At 29.6% G+C, this 16,390-nt stretch overlaps 1 protein-coding gene across 3 annotated transcripts in view; it reads left to right on the top strand.

The window, feature by feature from the left end:
• IRSp53 (Insulin receptor substrate 53 kDa) overlaps window positions 1-16,390 on the top strand; it is a 319,080-nt gene that overhangs the window by 285,227 nt on the left and 17,463 nt on the right. For all 3 annotated transcript variants that reach the window (XM_088202037.1, XM_088202038.1, XM_088202039.1), the window contains exons 5-8: window positions 8,749-8,810; window positions 10,480-10,551; window positions 15,005-15,145; window positions 16,006-16,071. In XM_088202037.1, coding sequence (XP_088058163.1) covers window positions 8,749-8,810; window positions 10,480-10,551; window positions 15,005-15,145; window positions 16,006-16,071 — 341 coding nt within the window. The remainder of the gene's footprint in view (window positions 1-8,748; window positions 8,811-10,479; window positions 10,552-15,004; window positions 15,146-16,005; window positions 16,072-16,390) is intronic.

The raw sequence follows: 16,390 nt of genomic DNA on the forward strand, positions 1-16,390 counted from the left end.
TGTATTTGCTAATAACGAATTATCGATATCAAACTATAAGCAATGTGATAATAAAGTTTTAAAGTACAATGATGAATTTAACATCTGTAGTTTTTTGTTTATAGCCACGAATTCACATGTTAAAACAATAGGTAAAACAAACGTGTTTTCTTTATGGGACACCTTGTTAAAGAAAAAATAAAAATAGCACAGCGACACGCGACGATCAATTTTGTTGGAAATAAAGTGCGGGACAACAGAAGATACCTTCGTTTAAGGGTAGGATGATTAAACGGGTGTAATTTACAGGAGGGAAACTTTTTTCTCGCGAATAATAAATATTTCCCTCTTGTCATAACAAATGGATCAACTTTTTTATCCAGTGCAGCCCGTATCATCCTAGCGGAGATGAGAACTCTTTCTCAGTCTTTCATTCCCTCTCCTGCTAATTAAATTTGAGCAATAACTTTGTTTCGAGGAGCCGCCGCATATTTGCCCAGGTAAAAACAAGAGTTGAGCCCCTATTTCGCGAAGCATTCTAATTTACCGTGAGCACTCCACTTGAAGCGAAGCGAGCTTTTTGAGTTTTAAATCACTCGTGACGAAAGCGTGTCTTTCCAGTGTTATTATAAAATAAGGCACAACAACATCAGATGACAAAGAAAGAATCTTATTGTTGAGAGTTGATTTTTTTTATATAATGTTCATTAAAATATTTAGCTATTTTAATACAGTGTATTGTAATTAATTTATATACCGAAAGACACGTTTGATACGTTTTCGAATATATGCAAATATAATTCAGGTGTCAGTATCGGGCGGCGGTGTCGAATGCGAAAGAATCAAGGTTACTTAAAAACTTGTAGCAAGCGGCTGTATCTGATGTAGAGTATTCCTTGCAGTTAAATATTAATAGTAATTATTTATACTGAATCTCTTTTTGCGTGTTTTTTCAGTGACAATGCTATCTAACATAACCTTAGACAAAAAAGCATTGTTAATACTTTTTTAAATGCTTGAATGTATCTCTCTGTCTATCCGATTGGCTCTCTTCCCAAATGAGCAAGTGTCAAGCCTTGTATTTGTATTACTACAGAAGCTTTAAAAGGCGTATTTTTAATATCACTCACAAATGCCATTAATTTTATCGTTTTATTTATAAAAATGATTTATTTTATCAAGTAATACTAATTAATAAAAAAATAGATCTTTTGTATACTGATTTATTTATTCATATTTATACTTGCTGTATATAGTGATGGTATTACATATACATGTTTCTCAAATGACATTTTAACTTAAATTACATGCTGATGGAGAAAAATAAATAAATTAATAAACACAAATCAATTTCAAAAATTCCCAGATTTGTTTACAAATAATCCATAGAATTCCTAAGATGTATTTATATAAGAATCAATAATCCCTTATACATATAAAAGTAATATAATAATAAATGTAACATAACCTAAAGCACAATACATGTCAACTTACTTCACTGTTTTCGTAAAGTTCTCAGTTTGTCTTTTTAACTCGATCGATAGACATCAATGGTGCATTAAACGTAAAAGTTGTCTTCAGCCGCAGCAGGGGGCGAAAAGAGATTTTGTTCTTATTCCTCGGAACACCGTGGTCCAGCAAACAATAAGCACCGAGCAGAAAGTCAAAGAAAAGTCAAATCGGAATTTAATTAACAAAGTTTCAATTCGGATTACGCCGATGCGTGAGAGGGACCCGTTAGCGTTTTCTATGGCGGATCAGCGGGTAATTCCATATTATTTCCCCAAGGGCGTGTATTGTATGAGGATCAGCATTAAAAGCCTCCGGATTATTTTTTGCTTCCGAAAGGACCGAGTCTCTCGAGTATTTATTGCGCGACGCTAATTTGGATTTGTGGCGTGAGTTATTATTATAGTTTAATTAGGCGCATTCCAAATCTAAGTGCAAAATTTTCGTCGAGGATTTAATCGCGGTACGTTCCGAAAACGAATGTTAACCCTTTTTAATATGCTTAATTGTTCAGCGAAGAGGGTTGGATTTCCTCAGATATTAAAACCCTGTTCAACGTCATAATATTAATGTCTTTTAAGGGTACGTTTTCGAGTTCGTAGCTTAGAATGAATTTTTCCTCTTCAGATACTTTTAAAAATCATTCTGATTAAATTATGTAATTAAAAAGGCGAACCTGTATGATATCTTTTTATTAACATATTTTTTTTATTTTTAATCATACTAGATCAACAAATCGCTAATGTCTAGAATTAAACATAACTCAAAAAAATAAGTTAATAGCTAATTAAATAATGTAATAAATAAAAAGTGTCTCAGTGTCACAGTTTTTTTTATATTGAAGGCAAAATATTTGGATATATAATTTGTATATAAGTCTTTGATTGGATTAATAGTTATCCTTTTATCAATTGCCGGTATATTTACTTTCAATGACTTATCCATAAGATGAGGATCTGAAATCTTTAAATTAAAGTAGTGGCTTGAGGGTCAAACAATAATAAATTTTAATTTGTAAAGTATTGTTTTGATACTATCTTGTGTACACAGTTGTTTGTATCCACCATATCTTAACAAAGTACATAAGTAGGGATCGGAAGATGTAAGCGAACGTGTCAATGGCTACTAGGACTGCGGGCACCGCTCGCGGGACTTCAGACGCGCGTGTTCCATGTCTCGTGCTTATGTATGAATCGCTACAAAAATTGTACATAAACAGTATAAACTATTAAGTCCAGGTTGTATTGGTCACGAAATATGCTCACTTTAATAATTGTATTATTTGATTCCAACATTTAACGAGTATAAACTATTCATTTTTAATGGTTTACTAGATTTGATGCCATTTTATGAAATTTATTTTTAATAATCATTTATATAAATATAATATGTTACTATAGTACATTTAATTATTATATCACATTTACCTCTTGTGTCGTCTGAATGCGGTGACTAAATCCTTCGATTTTAAAATCCAGGTCGATGTAGTTTATACTGATTTAAAAAAAAGCATTTCCTAAAGTTTTTCATGAACTACTTCTTCAAATATTAATTACCTTCAATTTCTCAGTCTTACTAGATATTTTTTAGTTACTAATTATATGAGCTATGGCAACCGTTGCTCTGCTAAGTAGCTATATCGTTTATTCTGAAGTATCACAAGGATCCAATCTGGGTCCTCTATTTTTTTGCTCTTTTATAACGACATACACGTGGCAAATAATAATTTATTACATGCTGATGACAATCAACTATCTTTCAGCATCGCTAAGTGTCACGTTGTCATATTTAGTAGATCCCCTTGCCCAATGAATGTTTTTAGGCATGAATATTTTCGTTAATGCCGTTCAACCAGAGATTTTGTATTCACGTGGCTAAAATTTGCGATAAAGCTTAAAGGATACTCGACTTCGTCATGCGGAGCGCGTGTCACTTTAATAATTTATTGGCGACTCGTATTTTGTACGATACGCTAGTTCGTGACTTTTTAAATATGGCTTTATTGTCTATAATTCAACGGCGCTGGAGTTCGCTGTTGTCTTGAGGTTACAATTCAAACTCTTGAGGGAAAGTAACCTCTTGGGGTGGCCGTCCGAGGTAGAACATTACTTATGAAGAACAAATCATAACAGAGTAACGCAAAACGCCAAAGGGGCAAATGGACAAATTTTCTGAGATGTATTTATAGAGAAGGTACAGGTCTTATCCGTATTTGTGTCTTGGAGTATTTTTGCTAGGAGCATTGTATAATTCATTGAATTCTTGGTGTAGCGTGTACTTAATGAAGCACTTTTTATAGTTGCTGAAGAGCGATGAATGCTTGGCGACTTTCGGTTGTGAGCTTTTGAGTGTCTAAGTCGTGATCGCGTCCCTTATTCTTGCTCATTACGGCCAAGACGTCAGTGCTTGAAAACGCTTCTTTTGCACAGCTTTTTAGCGAGCTTGCCAAACACAAAGATGTTTTCGGCTAAAGATATGACGAGCTAGACAAATTTTAGGTTTGCACTATAACTGTTTTTTAAATAAATTATTGTATAATGCCCGTTATGACGTAATGGAGAAATCTCTCAAATCGCGATAATGAGATTCATAATATAAAAAATAAAATTAAGTATGAATAATTTTTTAACATGTTATTTATAAATTAGAAATTTTTGGTGATGCTATTTTTTTTAATAAAATTATTGATAAATGCAATTTTTTGCCACATTTTACTACGCCACATTTTTTGCCACATTTTACTGCCACGATATAACATAATTGTATTTCATGTAGCTTGATTTGATAAATTGTGATAAAAGTTGTTCCTTTATAAGATTTCAATCGGAGTTTTTTACTCATTTTTAAATAACAAAATTATAATACAACTTAAAATTTGTAATTTTCATAAGACTAATGAAATAAATAATATAGCACATTAATGATTACTTTAATCGTTATGATAATGTTTTTCCGCTACAAAAATGATACAAGCTCTAATTAGTAAAAAGTGCTTTACTATCAACAGTAACTGTCACTAAAGATAAAGTAGTTGTATCATCACTCACAATAATATTATAATAAATAAATAATAAATTTACATTTCAAAATAAATTATTATTTTTCGGTTTTATATAAAGCCATTGGGGATTTAAGATAAAGAAAGGCAAGTAAGTCTGAATATTTGATAGTTATAAAATGTTTTTTTTTATATATACTTGTTAGGTTTGATTCTCTGAACATAAACAAATATATTTATTGTGAACGATGCAAGATTGAGTTCAGTAATGTAGTGAGCAAATTTACATGAAAAGTTTAAACCGCGAACTTAATACATTAGCTTCACTGTTATATGAAGCGCGGGTAACTCAATGAAATATAACCAAAAAACATCTCAATAATACGTTTGATAATAAAACGATAATTTCAATGGATCTAGAGCTATATGATCCAGGGTGGTTATTAATGATGCGAGGGTTAAAGCTTAGGCGCGATGTGTTTTTGACGAGCATTCGTGTTCTTTCGTTTAAAACACACGAAAATAATTATCCAAACGATGCCCGACAATGAGTTATTGTCGGAATTTAATATTAATAGCGGCACACACGTGAATAAAAACACACAAAGTTAACGTCTGCGGGCGCCGGGGTGTTAATTAACGTCGACGCCATTTCGCCTCGGCGAACGCGGTTAGCGAATATTGAATTTTGCATAATTCAAATTAAATTCAGGCCAATTTCCTGCCAAGATGCAGTACGTTTTGTGGCGGATGAAATGATGTATGGAAACGAACCACAAATTTAACTTACAATTAACTGTGTTTGTAACTTATTTTTGTATGTAAGTTAAAAATATGTATTCAAGTTAAAAACCAATATAGAATATTTATTATTTTATTTTGCGCATAACACGTGGATCAGCAAGTTTATTTATATTATATATGTTTATTTAAGAATAGTTTTAATAATAAAAATATTAAAAGGCCTAATTAAATAACCCTTTACTCGCGAGCCATTAACCCATTTACCGCCCCAATCGACGAAGTGAATACGTCGTCCAGGTTCATCGGCACGGACTTCCAAATGAGCTCTAAAACCAAGATGAAATCGATATGGGGTTTTTGCGAGGGCTAAAACGTGTACGCTCCACTGCAGGGATAAGGAAAAAGAGATACTTCTCAACCAGAAACGCTCTCAAACACATAGACACGGATACGCACACAGCCGAAGAAGAGATAAGAAGTAAACGTGACCCGAATCGCTAACAGCCGCCGAAATTTTTATCTCGCTCGGCTTGGTGCGATTTAGCGAGAGGCGAATTAACATGCTAACCTGGATGGCCTGGAGCGTCGGGAAAACTCGCGAAAAATACTATTGAATGCGACGCGCGATCTGATACACACCTTTTTCTACGTGAAGGATTTCAGTGATTGAGTGGATCTCGTAGTGGGTTGAGATTGGTCGGGGTTACTGATAAATATTAGAGATTTCTTATTTCATACAGTGAATCATTAAAAAAACATCTGACAAATACAAGTATTACAGAGCTTGACAAGTTCATGAATACCTTTAGAAAAAATGAGTGCGCCGCAATTTGTGCATCGCCTGCTACATCTCTTTATTATATATGAACCACTTTATTCCCAATGCCTCTTTAAGATATCCATCATTCATTAATTTGGGTTCATAAATTTAAACAGGGATTAACTTATGCTGTTTAATTATAGAAATAAAGTGTTATAATCGTCAAGAAAAAAAATGGAACACTACCGTGAAAAAATTTTAACAGCTCAAGTCACAAAGTACACGCTATAAATCAGATGGGATTAAAATAACGCGTACATTTGTGTTTGCCATCGAAACAGTCTCAAAGACACTTCTACACTTAAACATATATTTTGGAATTCAAACCTTGACTTTAACCAAAAGGAAAGTACGCAAAAACCACCTTTTCTTTGTTCGCATCTTTTGGTCTAGTTTGACATCTTAAATCCAGAGTTAATCACCGTAAACATATTTTTACTACTAAAAAATAAATATTTACTGTTTTTCGTTATATTAAACTCAACAAATTATTACTGTTTTTCGTTATATTTGTTGTCATCGCGAAGTAGATGCAATGGTTTCGCTTTAAAAGAGTCACGCGCAAGTTTCCTATTGCTTCTTTAGAGCGATGGACGTTATAGGACTTGTTTTTTCGGTTTTGATGCCGAAGGTATTTATTTAATATTAATTTATTGTTATTATGTATAAAGAGACTCTCGTGCGAATGCGTGTCTCAATCGGTTTTCCTCGAATGCCATCTGTCTATCTAAGTTTGTCTCTGATCGTCTGCCATCTCGAATCATTTGATCGTCTCTCGATGTGACAAAGTGTCACATATTTTATACTCACATTCTGTCACATATTTTAATTCGAGACGGCTTTGGCGAATCACATATGCGGAGGTTGGTAAGCCAATTGCATCTTTTGATTATTCAACCAATGAAATATGTTTATGTCTTAAAGTGAAACTTGCAAAGGTCGTCAATGCAATTGGTAAGCCACAATAGCGGTTTTAAAGCAGAAAGCGCATTGTCTATCACATGCATATTTTATGCACAAACTCTGCTACTATAAAGACTATTCTTAATATGACCCGACCCTCTACTACAACCCTTTTGATCAACCTCTTTCGCGTTAAACACTACCATCCAATACTGAATTTCATCTGTATATAATTTATAATTGTGCAATAAAGCTACATTTCAAATTTTTTGTTATCATAGCAAATATGGTCTCATATATCTCTGCGTTATTATGATTATAAAGAACCTTTTTATTCTTCATTAATTTATTTTTGTTTTTCTGTTGATGTCTAGTGTTAATTATTTTTAAATAAATTCTAAAATACATAGTACACGATATGTTTTATATTTCACCAAGCTAATTTAAGTTAACCATGCAAATATGTTTTTTTAAACTTTTATTAACATATTTAACGAGGAACTCAAGTACTCTAACTTTAAAACATTTCATGTGATTCAGATGATTGCTTCACTCTCATCTACAAGTTTAGTTTTAAACTAATAAAAGCAACAGATCTTCAGTAAAATTTTTACTTTTCACATTATGAATCTTTCTAGTTCCCACGGTCGTATTATTGCCTAGTGAAAATTCATATTGTAAAAATTGATATAAATTTTCAATGGCTCTTTGATATTTACTGCTAAAAATCGTTATTTATATTTGGATTAAAATACGTCAAAACTATGTTATATAAAAATGACTAAAAATAATCTTATTTTCATCTTGTTACTAAACAAGTTTGGCGAATAAAATTTTGTATACTGAAATAAATAATACAATATATAATGTAAATTTATTTTTACTTATCATTTTAAATTATTAGGTGAAGAGATTTTTGTACGTATAATATTATAAATAGCTATACAATGTATATAAATATATCTCAAATAAATTGAGGAATAAAAATGAAGTATAGCATTGTAAGAGACGGCAGTTATATATAATTTTGATTCTTGAATTATTTTTTTATTTTGCCTCTCTTAATTTAATATATATAACCAAATAAACATCCACAGAAAAGTTTTATCGTGCTTTTTACCAAAATAAATTGCCAATAATCAATGTAAATGAGCGCTTTCACGTTCGGAAGTAAAAGCGATAAAATCTTATTACTGATGAACCAAAAATTTATATCAAGGGGTTGTCGGACTTAATAATATTTAAATATTGACTGTTAAATCGTAATTTACCACAGCCTAATCGCAAACTGAGCATAATAAATATTTTTCTTCATTTTAATTACCGTCCTAATGATCGCCTTGAGTAACAAGATGTGATTTTTATGGAATAATAAAGCCCATAGCTATGGTGATGCTAGTCAATTAATTCAGAAATGGAAAATCCTAAATGTTTTCGGAATACTGTTAATACACTGAATGCTCCCGGGAAGCTTCCGCTTCCGTTTAATTTCATTCTCGCCCCCCGATCTGCCTACCCCTAAAATTATATTCTTTATCCGGCATAATGAACGCTAGGGCTAGATTTTTTTTTCGCAAGACTGAATTTTATTCTGCCGCACAATCGCCTTTTAAAGGTCCTAATACCTCATCGGCTTGTATGAGGCGACGTAAATTGACACTGAACGTATTTACGCTGCGTTCCAAATTGGATGTATAAATTCTCCAGACCCGAATTTTAATTAAGCTGTAGAAATATAAACAACAGCTATGTATACGTATATATTTTTAATCTGATTTTTTTATTTAATTTTCAGGAACCGCTCTGATGAAAGTTGTCGAGGTGTACAGGGAGATTCAAGAACAACAGATGAACATTGTGAGTATTTTTCGTTTTGTTTTAAAATATAATAATTAAAGTTCAAATTATTTTATTAAAAATTCAACCATCATAAATGGACAGATTTGATCCTAAAATTCTTTTTTGCAGCTGTTTACTTTTAGTATGTTTGCCGTGCTAGCAAAAATATATTAGGCGATTAATAAATATGTAAATAAATTGTTAAGTACTTAATTAAAATGCATTTTATATAGATTTGAAAAGTTATAAATGTAACTAAACTTTACAAGACTCACAGTTTTAAAGCAAAAACCGTTTCTAGTATTTTTTTAAGTCAATACCAGTATTTGTATATAAAAAAATTAATTAAATTACTATTTTTAATCTTAGTTTTGGATTATATTATAAAAAAAATCAAAATTTTAGTAAAGCACAAAATAATTTGCTAAAAGTGACGTTCATTTTTAATGCTTACTTTTTCATTCCGTTTTTTAATACCACCTTATTACCAGTAAGTACTTCTTAACTATTGCTTAAAATAACTCGCCGTCAAGAACAGCTTTATAATGAATGTTTATAGCAGAAGAAAGTGAGAGAATGTTCTTTATACTTTTGTATCTCTTGTAAAAATTGTAGAACAGCCATTGAATTGTTCGTTTCGCTCAAACAGTTCCGATCAATTATAATTCCGCTCTCAGTGTAATCTCACGATGTAGTTTGTATTTCCTTTTTTAGTTATATTAATTGAATCACCGGTGTTCATTGTGTGCAATTGCACTGGTGCATTCGAAGGGTGATAATTGAAATGTATAATTGGAGGAGTACGAAGTGTCTATCTATCTATAATATATATGTATACTACAAAATAGAATTTCAATCTCGATTGAACTATAGCATGTGGTATATTGTATACGTTTGAGTAAAATTTATTTATTTATTTATTTAATAAAACATATCAACTAAATTCTAAGACAGTAGCAAAATAATTTTAACAGTATAAGAAAAAACTTTAACGAATACATAATTACTATATTTCATATTTTAATATATAAATTTAAATATTTATAGTATACAATTATAATATATGGAATTAATTTAATATCGCCCTTTACCTTTATCGCATTGATACCATGCGCCATATGCCATTGAATAAATTGCCTTTCGGGCCAATTCCAATTTCAATTTTAAGCATTTACACTTCAATATAGAACTCAATAATAATAAAATAAACTTACTTGTTTTAAAATTATATATATTTATAGATATAGTACATGCTTGATATAAAACATAATTCATTAATCACAATGACGTTCCATCCACTTGAATATCGCTTAAAAGCAATCAATTTTATTCAAAGTCAAATACTATTTACTTTGATCTCGCGAATTTCAGATGAGCCTTATATTATCGTTGCTTTGCAGCATAACTTAAGAAAATTACCAAACTCCAATCACAGTAAAATAAATCATACTATGTTTATTATAAAGCTTTGTATTATAATATTCGGTCATTGAGCTTTCGGTCTAATTCATCATATACTAAAAAAATATTTTTATAAATTATATAAATTATTTAAAAATATTATTATATCGTTTAAATGTTTTTAATGCAAATTTAAAAAATATTTATAAAAATAATATATGATATTTTACATTTAAAGACAATGTTAGAATCAAAAATAAATGTATGTATATTTATTCTGTTACAGTTGAAGGCGTTTTACGTGGACCTTCTGGTACCTCTCGAGACCAATTTGGAAAAGGACACAAAAGTCGTTCAGGTGAATATTTTCATACTATTTTATAGTTTAATTGAAATAGCGTTTATCTGGTATCTATACAGCAAGGTGTATATTGCCATAATTGAAACTGTTTAAAAATAGGTTTGGTTGGGTTCGGTTAAAGATTATGGTTTTAAAGTGCTTTATGAAACTTAGCATAGACAATTTATTGTAGTAAAAACACAATTCACAGCAAATAATTTTGCTATGAATTGTGTGTCTGAAAAACTTATATTTCATTATTATGAAAGTCTATTTTTTAATAAAGCTGCTTAGAGTATATATTCAAATAAAATATAAAAAATAAAACTTATGTTAAAAATTACTTGAAAACTTCTGAGTAGCTATTAACAACTAAATTTAGAAAGTTTTACTTTTAGTATTTATATTTTAACTATCATAAAATTATAATAAGGTACATTTTTTAATTTATTTAATAAATATTGTGAGCTTATTTAGTTGAAGAAATATTAATAATATTGATTTACTATGTTTTGTAAATAATCCTACAATTAATATTTGCTTACATATAATCTTGATATGATATATTTTTAATATAATCTGTCTGAATCAAAAATTTAATGTTGCACTTTAAAGTGGGTCCATATTACTGTCATAATTGCTTAAATTGCAAACTAGACATTATTCTTAATTTTATATTGATTTTTTTAATTAATACCTTTACTACACTTTTATATATATTTAATTTGTTTTTTTCTAAGTCGTAAATTTATACGAATCCTAAATCACAAATCGATATAAAGGTGATAAATCTAAGAAATATAAGTTTAAAAATTTTTTATAGTTATTAAGAAATATATTAATAATTATTGTCGATATTCTTTAGTAAACCAACAAGTTTTATTTTTAATGCTACGCAAATTTGGTATATTTACCGATATTGTTAGTTATTTTTAGATTTGGACCTAGATTCTGGTTAAAAAATAATAATCATCATCTACTATACATTAAATAAAATTATACGTTAGCTACTCTTTGTGGTTGACTAATGTTAGTTTTATTCACAAATGCTTATATTAAATTATGTTAAGAGCACGATGGGGAGAAGTTAAATAGTTATCTTTGAAAATTTGCCTCCAGGGAATCTACCTTCCAGGAACCCATCCTTTGAAATTATAAAAATCCTATGCTATGTTTTTAAAGGTGTACATGTCGCGAGTCTCAACGATATGAATATAATATATTTTTGATATTGTTTTAGTATACATATTTAGAATTAATTACGTGCATATTATTTACAACCTGACGGTCGCATATGCTTGTTCAAAATTCAACCAATTCATAATTTGACAAACAAAATCAAAACATTTCACATTAAATCATCTGAAGCTTTCATGTTGAAATTTAATTTATAATATACATGTGCATAATATGTAAGTATGTACCTTTGAAACGTACATACCGTAACTCTGCATTGTCGATGTGATTGACGCAACGTCGAAACACTGCAAACTATGATTGTGCGCTTAGAAACAGAGCTGAAAACGCTACGAAACAATAACTTTGCCATGAAAGGGAAGTCTGTGACGCCAAACAAAGAACTTAAAAAAAGCAGTTTTTATAAGTCGAATCTTCTCTATCCCTAAAATGCATTCAACATTTTTTTAATCTATCAAAAACGATTTTATAAGTAGACAATCAAGGCTTTCGATAGTAGTATTCTGGATTCAAATTTATTAATATCAAAATACTAGGTGCTTAAAGCTTACAAAAATGTGTGATCAAATCCATTGAAACATATTATTTGGATATTTAAAAATATCCGAAGTACCGGCCTTGAAGCGAAAGCTCATGGTAAATTTTCGATTTGCAAAATATTTATATAGCTCGTGAGTTATGTGTAATGAGAAAGGGCGGAATGTAGCAGGGTGCATTTTGCATGCTGGCTTTTCATTGTAGACTTCATGTGTGCATTTGACATGAGCATTATACGGACGATGTAGGCGACGGAAAGTGCAGAGCTTTTAGGATATCCGGAACGGCCCACTTGTACGTGACTGCGACATCGGCCGCCTAACGAATGACGCCACTGTTGCAGCGCCATTTTGGATGCGTTTCAGCCTATGTGCCTCTCAAATTTTATAATAATGTTTATGTGGTTCAAACATTGTCTGACTGATGATGATTCAATTTGAGTGAAACTAGAGATTATGGCGAAAGTTGAAATAGGAGTAGAACTACGAATAGGAATGGTAACCCAGTCAATTGAAAAATAAAGTTAAATCATTAATTTTTAATTTTGCTTTTAATATTGGGATCAATAAAACAAATTGATAACACAATCAATACATATATGTATAACGCATATTAAAACAATATTTTAATTCTTTATAAATTCTTCTCAATCATGATTTTTAAATTTAATAAAAAGTAGAACCTCTAAAATGTACATTAATTTTGCTTAACAACTACCAATTACACGAGAAACTTTTATTAAAAATTGATGTGAATGATTTATAAATCATTATTTACTTAACAAACTTCTGTAAATTTTACTTTACTTTACTTTAAATACTTTTACAATATAACATATAGCAATTATTTTTTTAAAACACAGATTACAATTTATTAAATTCAACTTTAAATTATACTTCTTGAAGCTGTTATTTATAATATCCTGAATTTTTAAAAACATTGCATTAATGTATATTTTTTAACTTTTTTTAAGCAAAATTAATATTTTTAATGTCAATAGAATTAATCTACGTATTTTAATATATTATATAACAAAAAAATATAGTTGTATAAATAATAAAATCAACTAAAGTTATGAAATATATAGATTTTTGTTTTTTAAATATGTAGTATTATATTTTTTTTTAAATTAAAAAAAATTATATAAAAAACACTTTTTACTTCATTATTTTTTATATAAGATTCTTGTTATCAGATATATTTTTTCATTTTTTTAAATTAAAAATTAATCTACTAATTACGATGTATATTTTTTACAAAAGTTTCATAAAGATCGGATTAAAACTACGGCAGTTACAATGTATTCAAAACTCGCTACATCCAATTTAAATGGTGTCGTTATTAGGTGAACAGAATTTATTTTAACGTGATTAAATTACACACGGAATAAAATACATATTGAAAAACATTACACAAGAAAAAATATACGTGATAAAATTACACAAGGAAGAAATTACACTCGAACGCTTCAAATAGCAGTATATTATTTTTTCATGTGTGCACATAAAATATTAAAAGCAGAACCAAAACGTTTTGTTTTTTTATAACTTGATTCTTTTGGTAATAAAAAATAATTTTAAATAAAAATATTTCAATAAATTAAATTGCAATGGTACATAATTGCTAAAAATAATACTTATATTATTTATAAGTAAAAAAAAATTTTAATAAAGCAACAAATATTATTGATATAAGTTTTAATTTTTATACCGGCTCAATACAAAAAATATTAATTTTAATATTAAACAATCAATAAAAAAGTGCTCCATATCAATCAAAATTACTAATTTTATAATTTAATAGTAAAATTATATATAAATTTAAAGTATATAAAAAAAATGTACATTTTTTTTATATATATATTTTATATGGACACCGAAATAAATTTTTATAATATGTAATTTTTGCTGTGTAATTTCATCACTTGTATTTTTTTCTTTTTGTAATTATTTCATTATAGGCTTTAACTTAAATAATTAATCGAAAAAAATATATACATTTAATTTATACTCTTACAAGCGGTTTTAGAGATTGAATCATTAAATTCTAGTTTGCGAAAAATAATATTTTTTAAATACAAACCAATTTCATGTTGCTTCCAAACGTAGCCCTGCAAACAGGCAATATCGAAAAATACTGACTGATTGTGAATCGGTGCAATTTTTTCCTTTGACGTTTGACCAAATAGGCCCCACGGGAGAACCCTTCCGATTTTTCCGATCAAAAGTTGGGCACAAATATTTGAGCCAAGTAAATAGACATCGTCACTTTCCACTGTCAAAAAGCGTACACATCAGCTAAGGTTCAGGACACTCCCTCACTAAAAAAAAGAGTCAATTTCATTCCATAGAATTAAATACAAAACGTCAGATATTTATGGCTTGTTAAATATAAATGAGGGGACGCGTTCATATTTTATGGCTTTGTTCAAGAAATCGAGGCTAGGTCCCTCTTTGCGTGTTACGTACAACACTTCCTCGCATTTATTATTAAAATTTATGGTCTAGGCAAACTGGAAGGAATTGCCACTTCGTGATTCTCTATTGTCGGTAGCAGGTGCCGTTGCAAGATGAAAAAAATATCTTTCTTCGGACATATGAATGTGTTTCGATTCGGTCAGAATGGGGTAAACAGGGATTCATGGCTGAAAACCGGAACAAACAGTGCAGCTTTGTTTTGTGCCAAAGTCGCTTAAAGTTGACGTTATGGTAATATAATGCTGACATTTTTGTTGCAGTCCGAGCAGAAGCGATTCCTACAACAACATAAACTTAGGTCGGAGAGCTACAGTAAAGCTGCAGCGGCTATGAAAAGGCAGAGGAAGAAGAACACCAAGAGCACCAAAACCAGCGGAATGGCCATGGATAAAGAGCTAAAGGTTTTATTATGCAGTTTACGATAATAACTTTAGATAAGATAGATTTATATAGAATATTTTATTTAAAAATGCATTTTAATATTATGTGTACACACAAAGATGAAAAAATGGCGTCTAATATTTTTTTTAAATTACAGAGAAGTTTCTGTAATCTAAAAAATATAATCAGTTTTAAGTAAAATAATTGAAATTTTAAACAAAAAAACTATTACATAAAAATCGAAATTAAAATTTTAGTTTATTTAATTGTAAAATTACTTTTATTATTTTAATGTTATTATTATTATTTTAACCATACGCAATTTTGTATTTCAAACATGTGATTAAATTTTTAATTATTTGGGTTTTATATCCAAACTAAAAAGAGTAAGCGGAAGAAAGATTCTTAGTCACTTAAATTACATTATTCATAGGAAAACAATAATGCATATTACCTTTTATTTTCGTGCTTTTTCCACAAACTCTTTATATTATATTATATTATATGTATAAAAAATATTACAACGTTTATTGCTCAACTGCCATTTATGAAAATTGGTTTACTTTGCCTATTAATAAAAAATAAATACATTTTTATTGTTACATTTGTTCCGTGTAAGTAAAATCTAATAATAATATATGTATTGAACATATATAAATTGAGAAATACCACAGGAAATCCCTTCTTAAATAATTTGATTCTGGGTATCGTATAATTTGGATGAAATTGTACGTACGAGTAGTAGGAGAAATGTTCATTATATTTACATTCATACCGAATATTTTGGCAAAACCAATACGAATTCTAAAAATAATTTAATACGTTAAGGGAATTACTTTTGAAGTTGTACGTAAATTATTGTAAACAATCTTATTTACAGAACATGCAGATCCTCGAGGAGGAGAAGACAAAGCTGGACTCTTTCTGCGAACAAAGTCTTAAAAACGTGAGTATATGTTTATTCTATTCCCCGTCTTCTTCTTCATCTGCCTATTTTACAGCCTCTTTCCCGCGGAACTCGCGAATAACGACGGTTATAAAAAACGATGGGGCATTTGTCCTCGGCGATTCCTTCGTCTTTATTTTCTCTCTTCGCTTTGCATGAGACGTTTTTGACTGAAGCGTCAAGATAATTTATTTTCCGAGCCGATGAACGACCGTAATTCGTTTTCGGTGAAAATTTATTAATAAAACAAACACACTGTGTGGTAGTTTGTTTAAAATGATTCGTCCACGTTTATGCAATTTTTACCCACTTAATTTCG

The sequence above is a fragment of the Plectrocnemia conspersa genome, unplaced genomic scaffold (genome assembly GCF_051122295.1).
Source record: "Plectrocnemia conspersa isolate PC_06_02 unplaced genomic scaffold, ASM5112229v1 ptg000013l, whole genome shotgun sequence".
In the NCBI taxonomy this organism is placed as follows: domain Eukaryota; kingdom Metazoa; phylum Arthropoda; class Insecta; order Trichoptera; family Polycentropodidae; genus Plectrocnemia; species Plectrocnemia conspersa.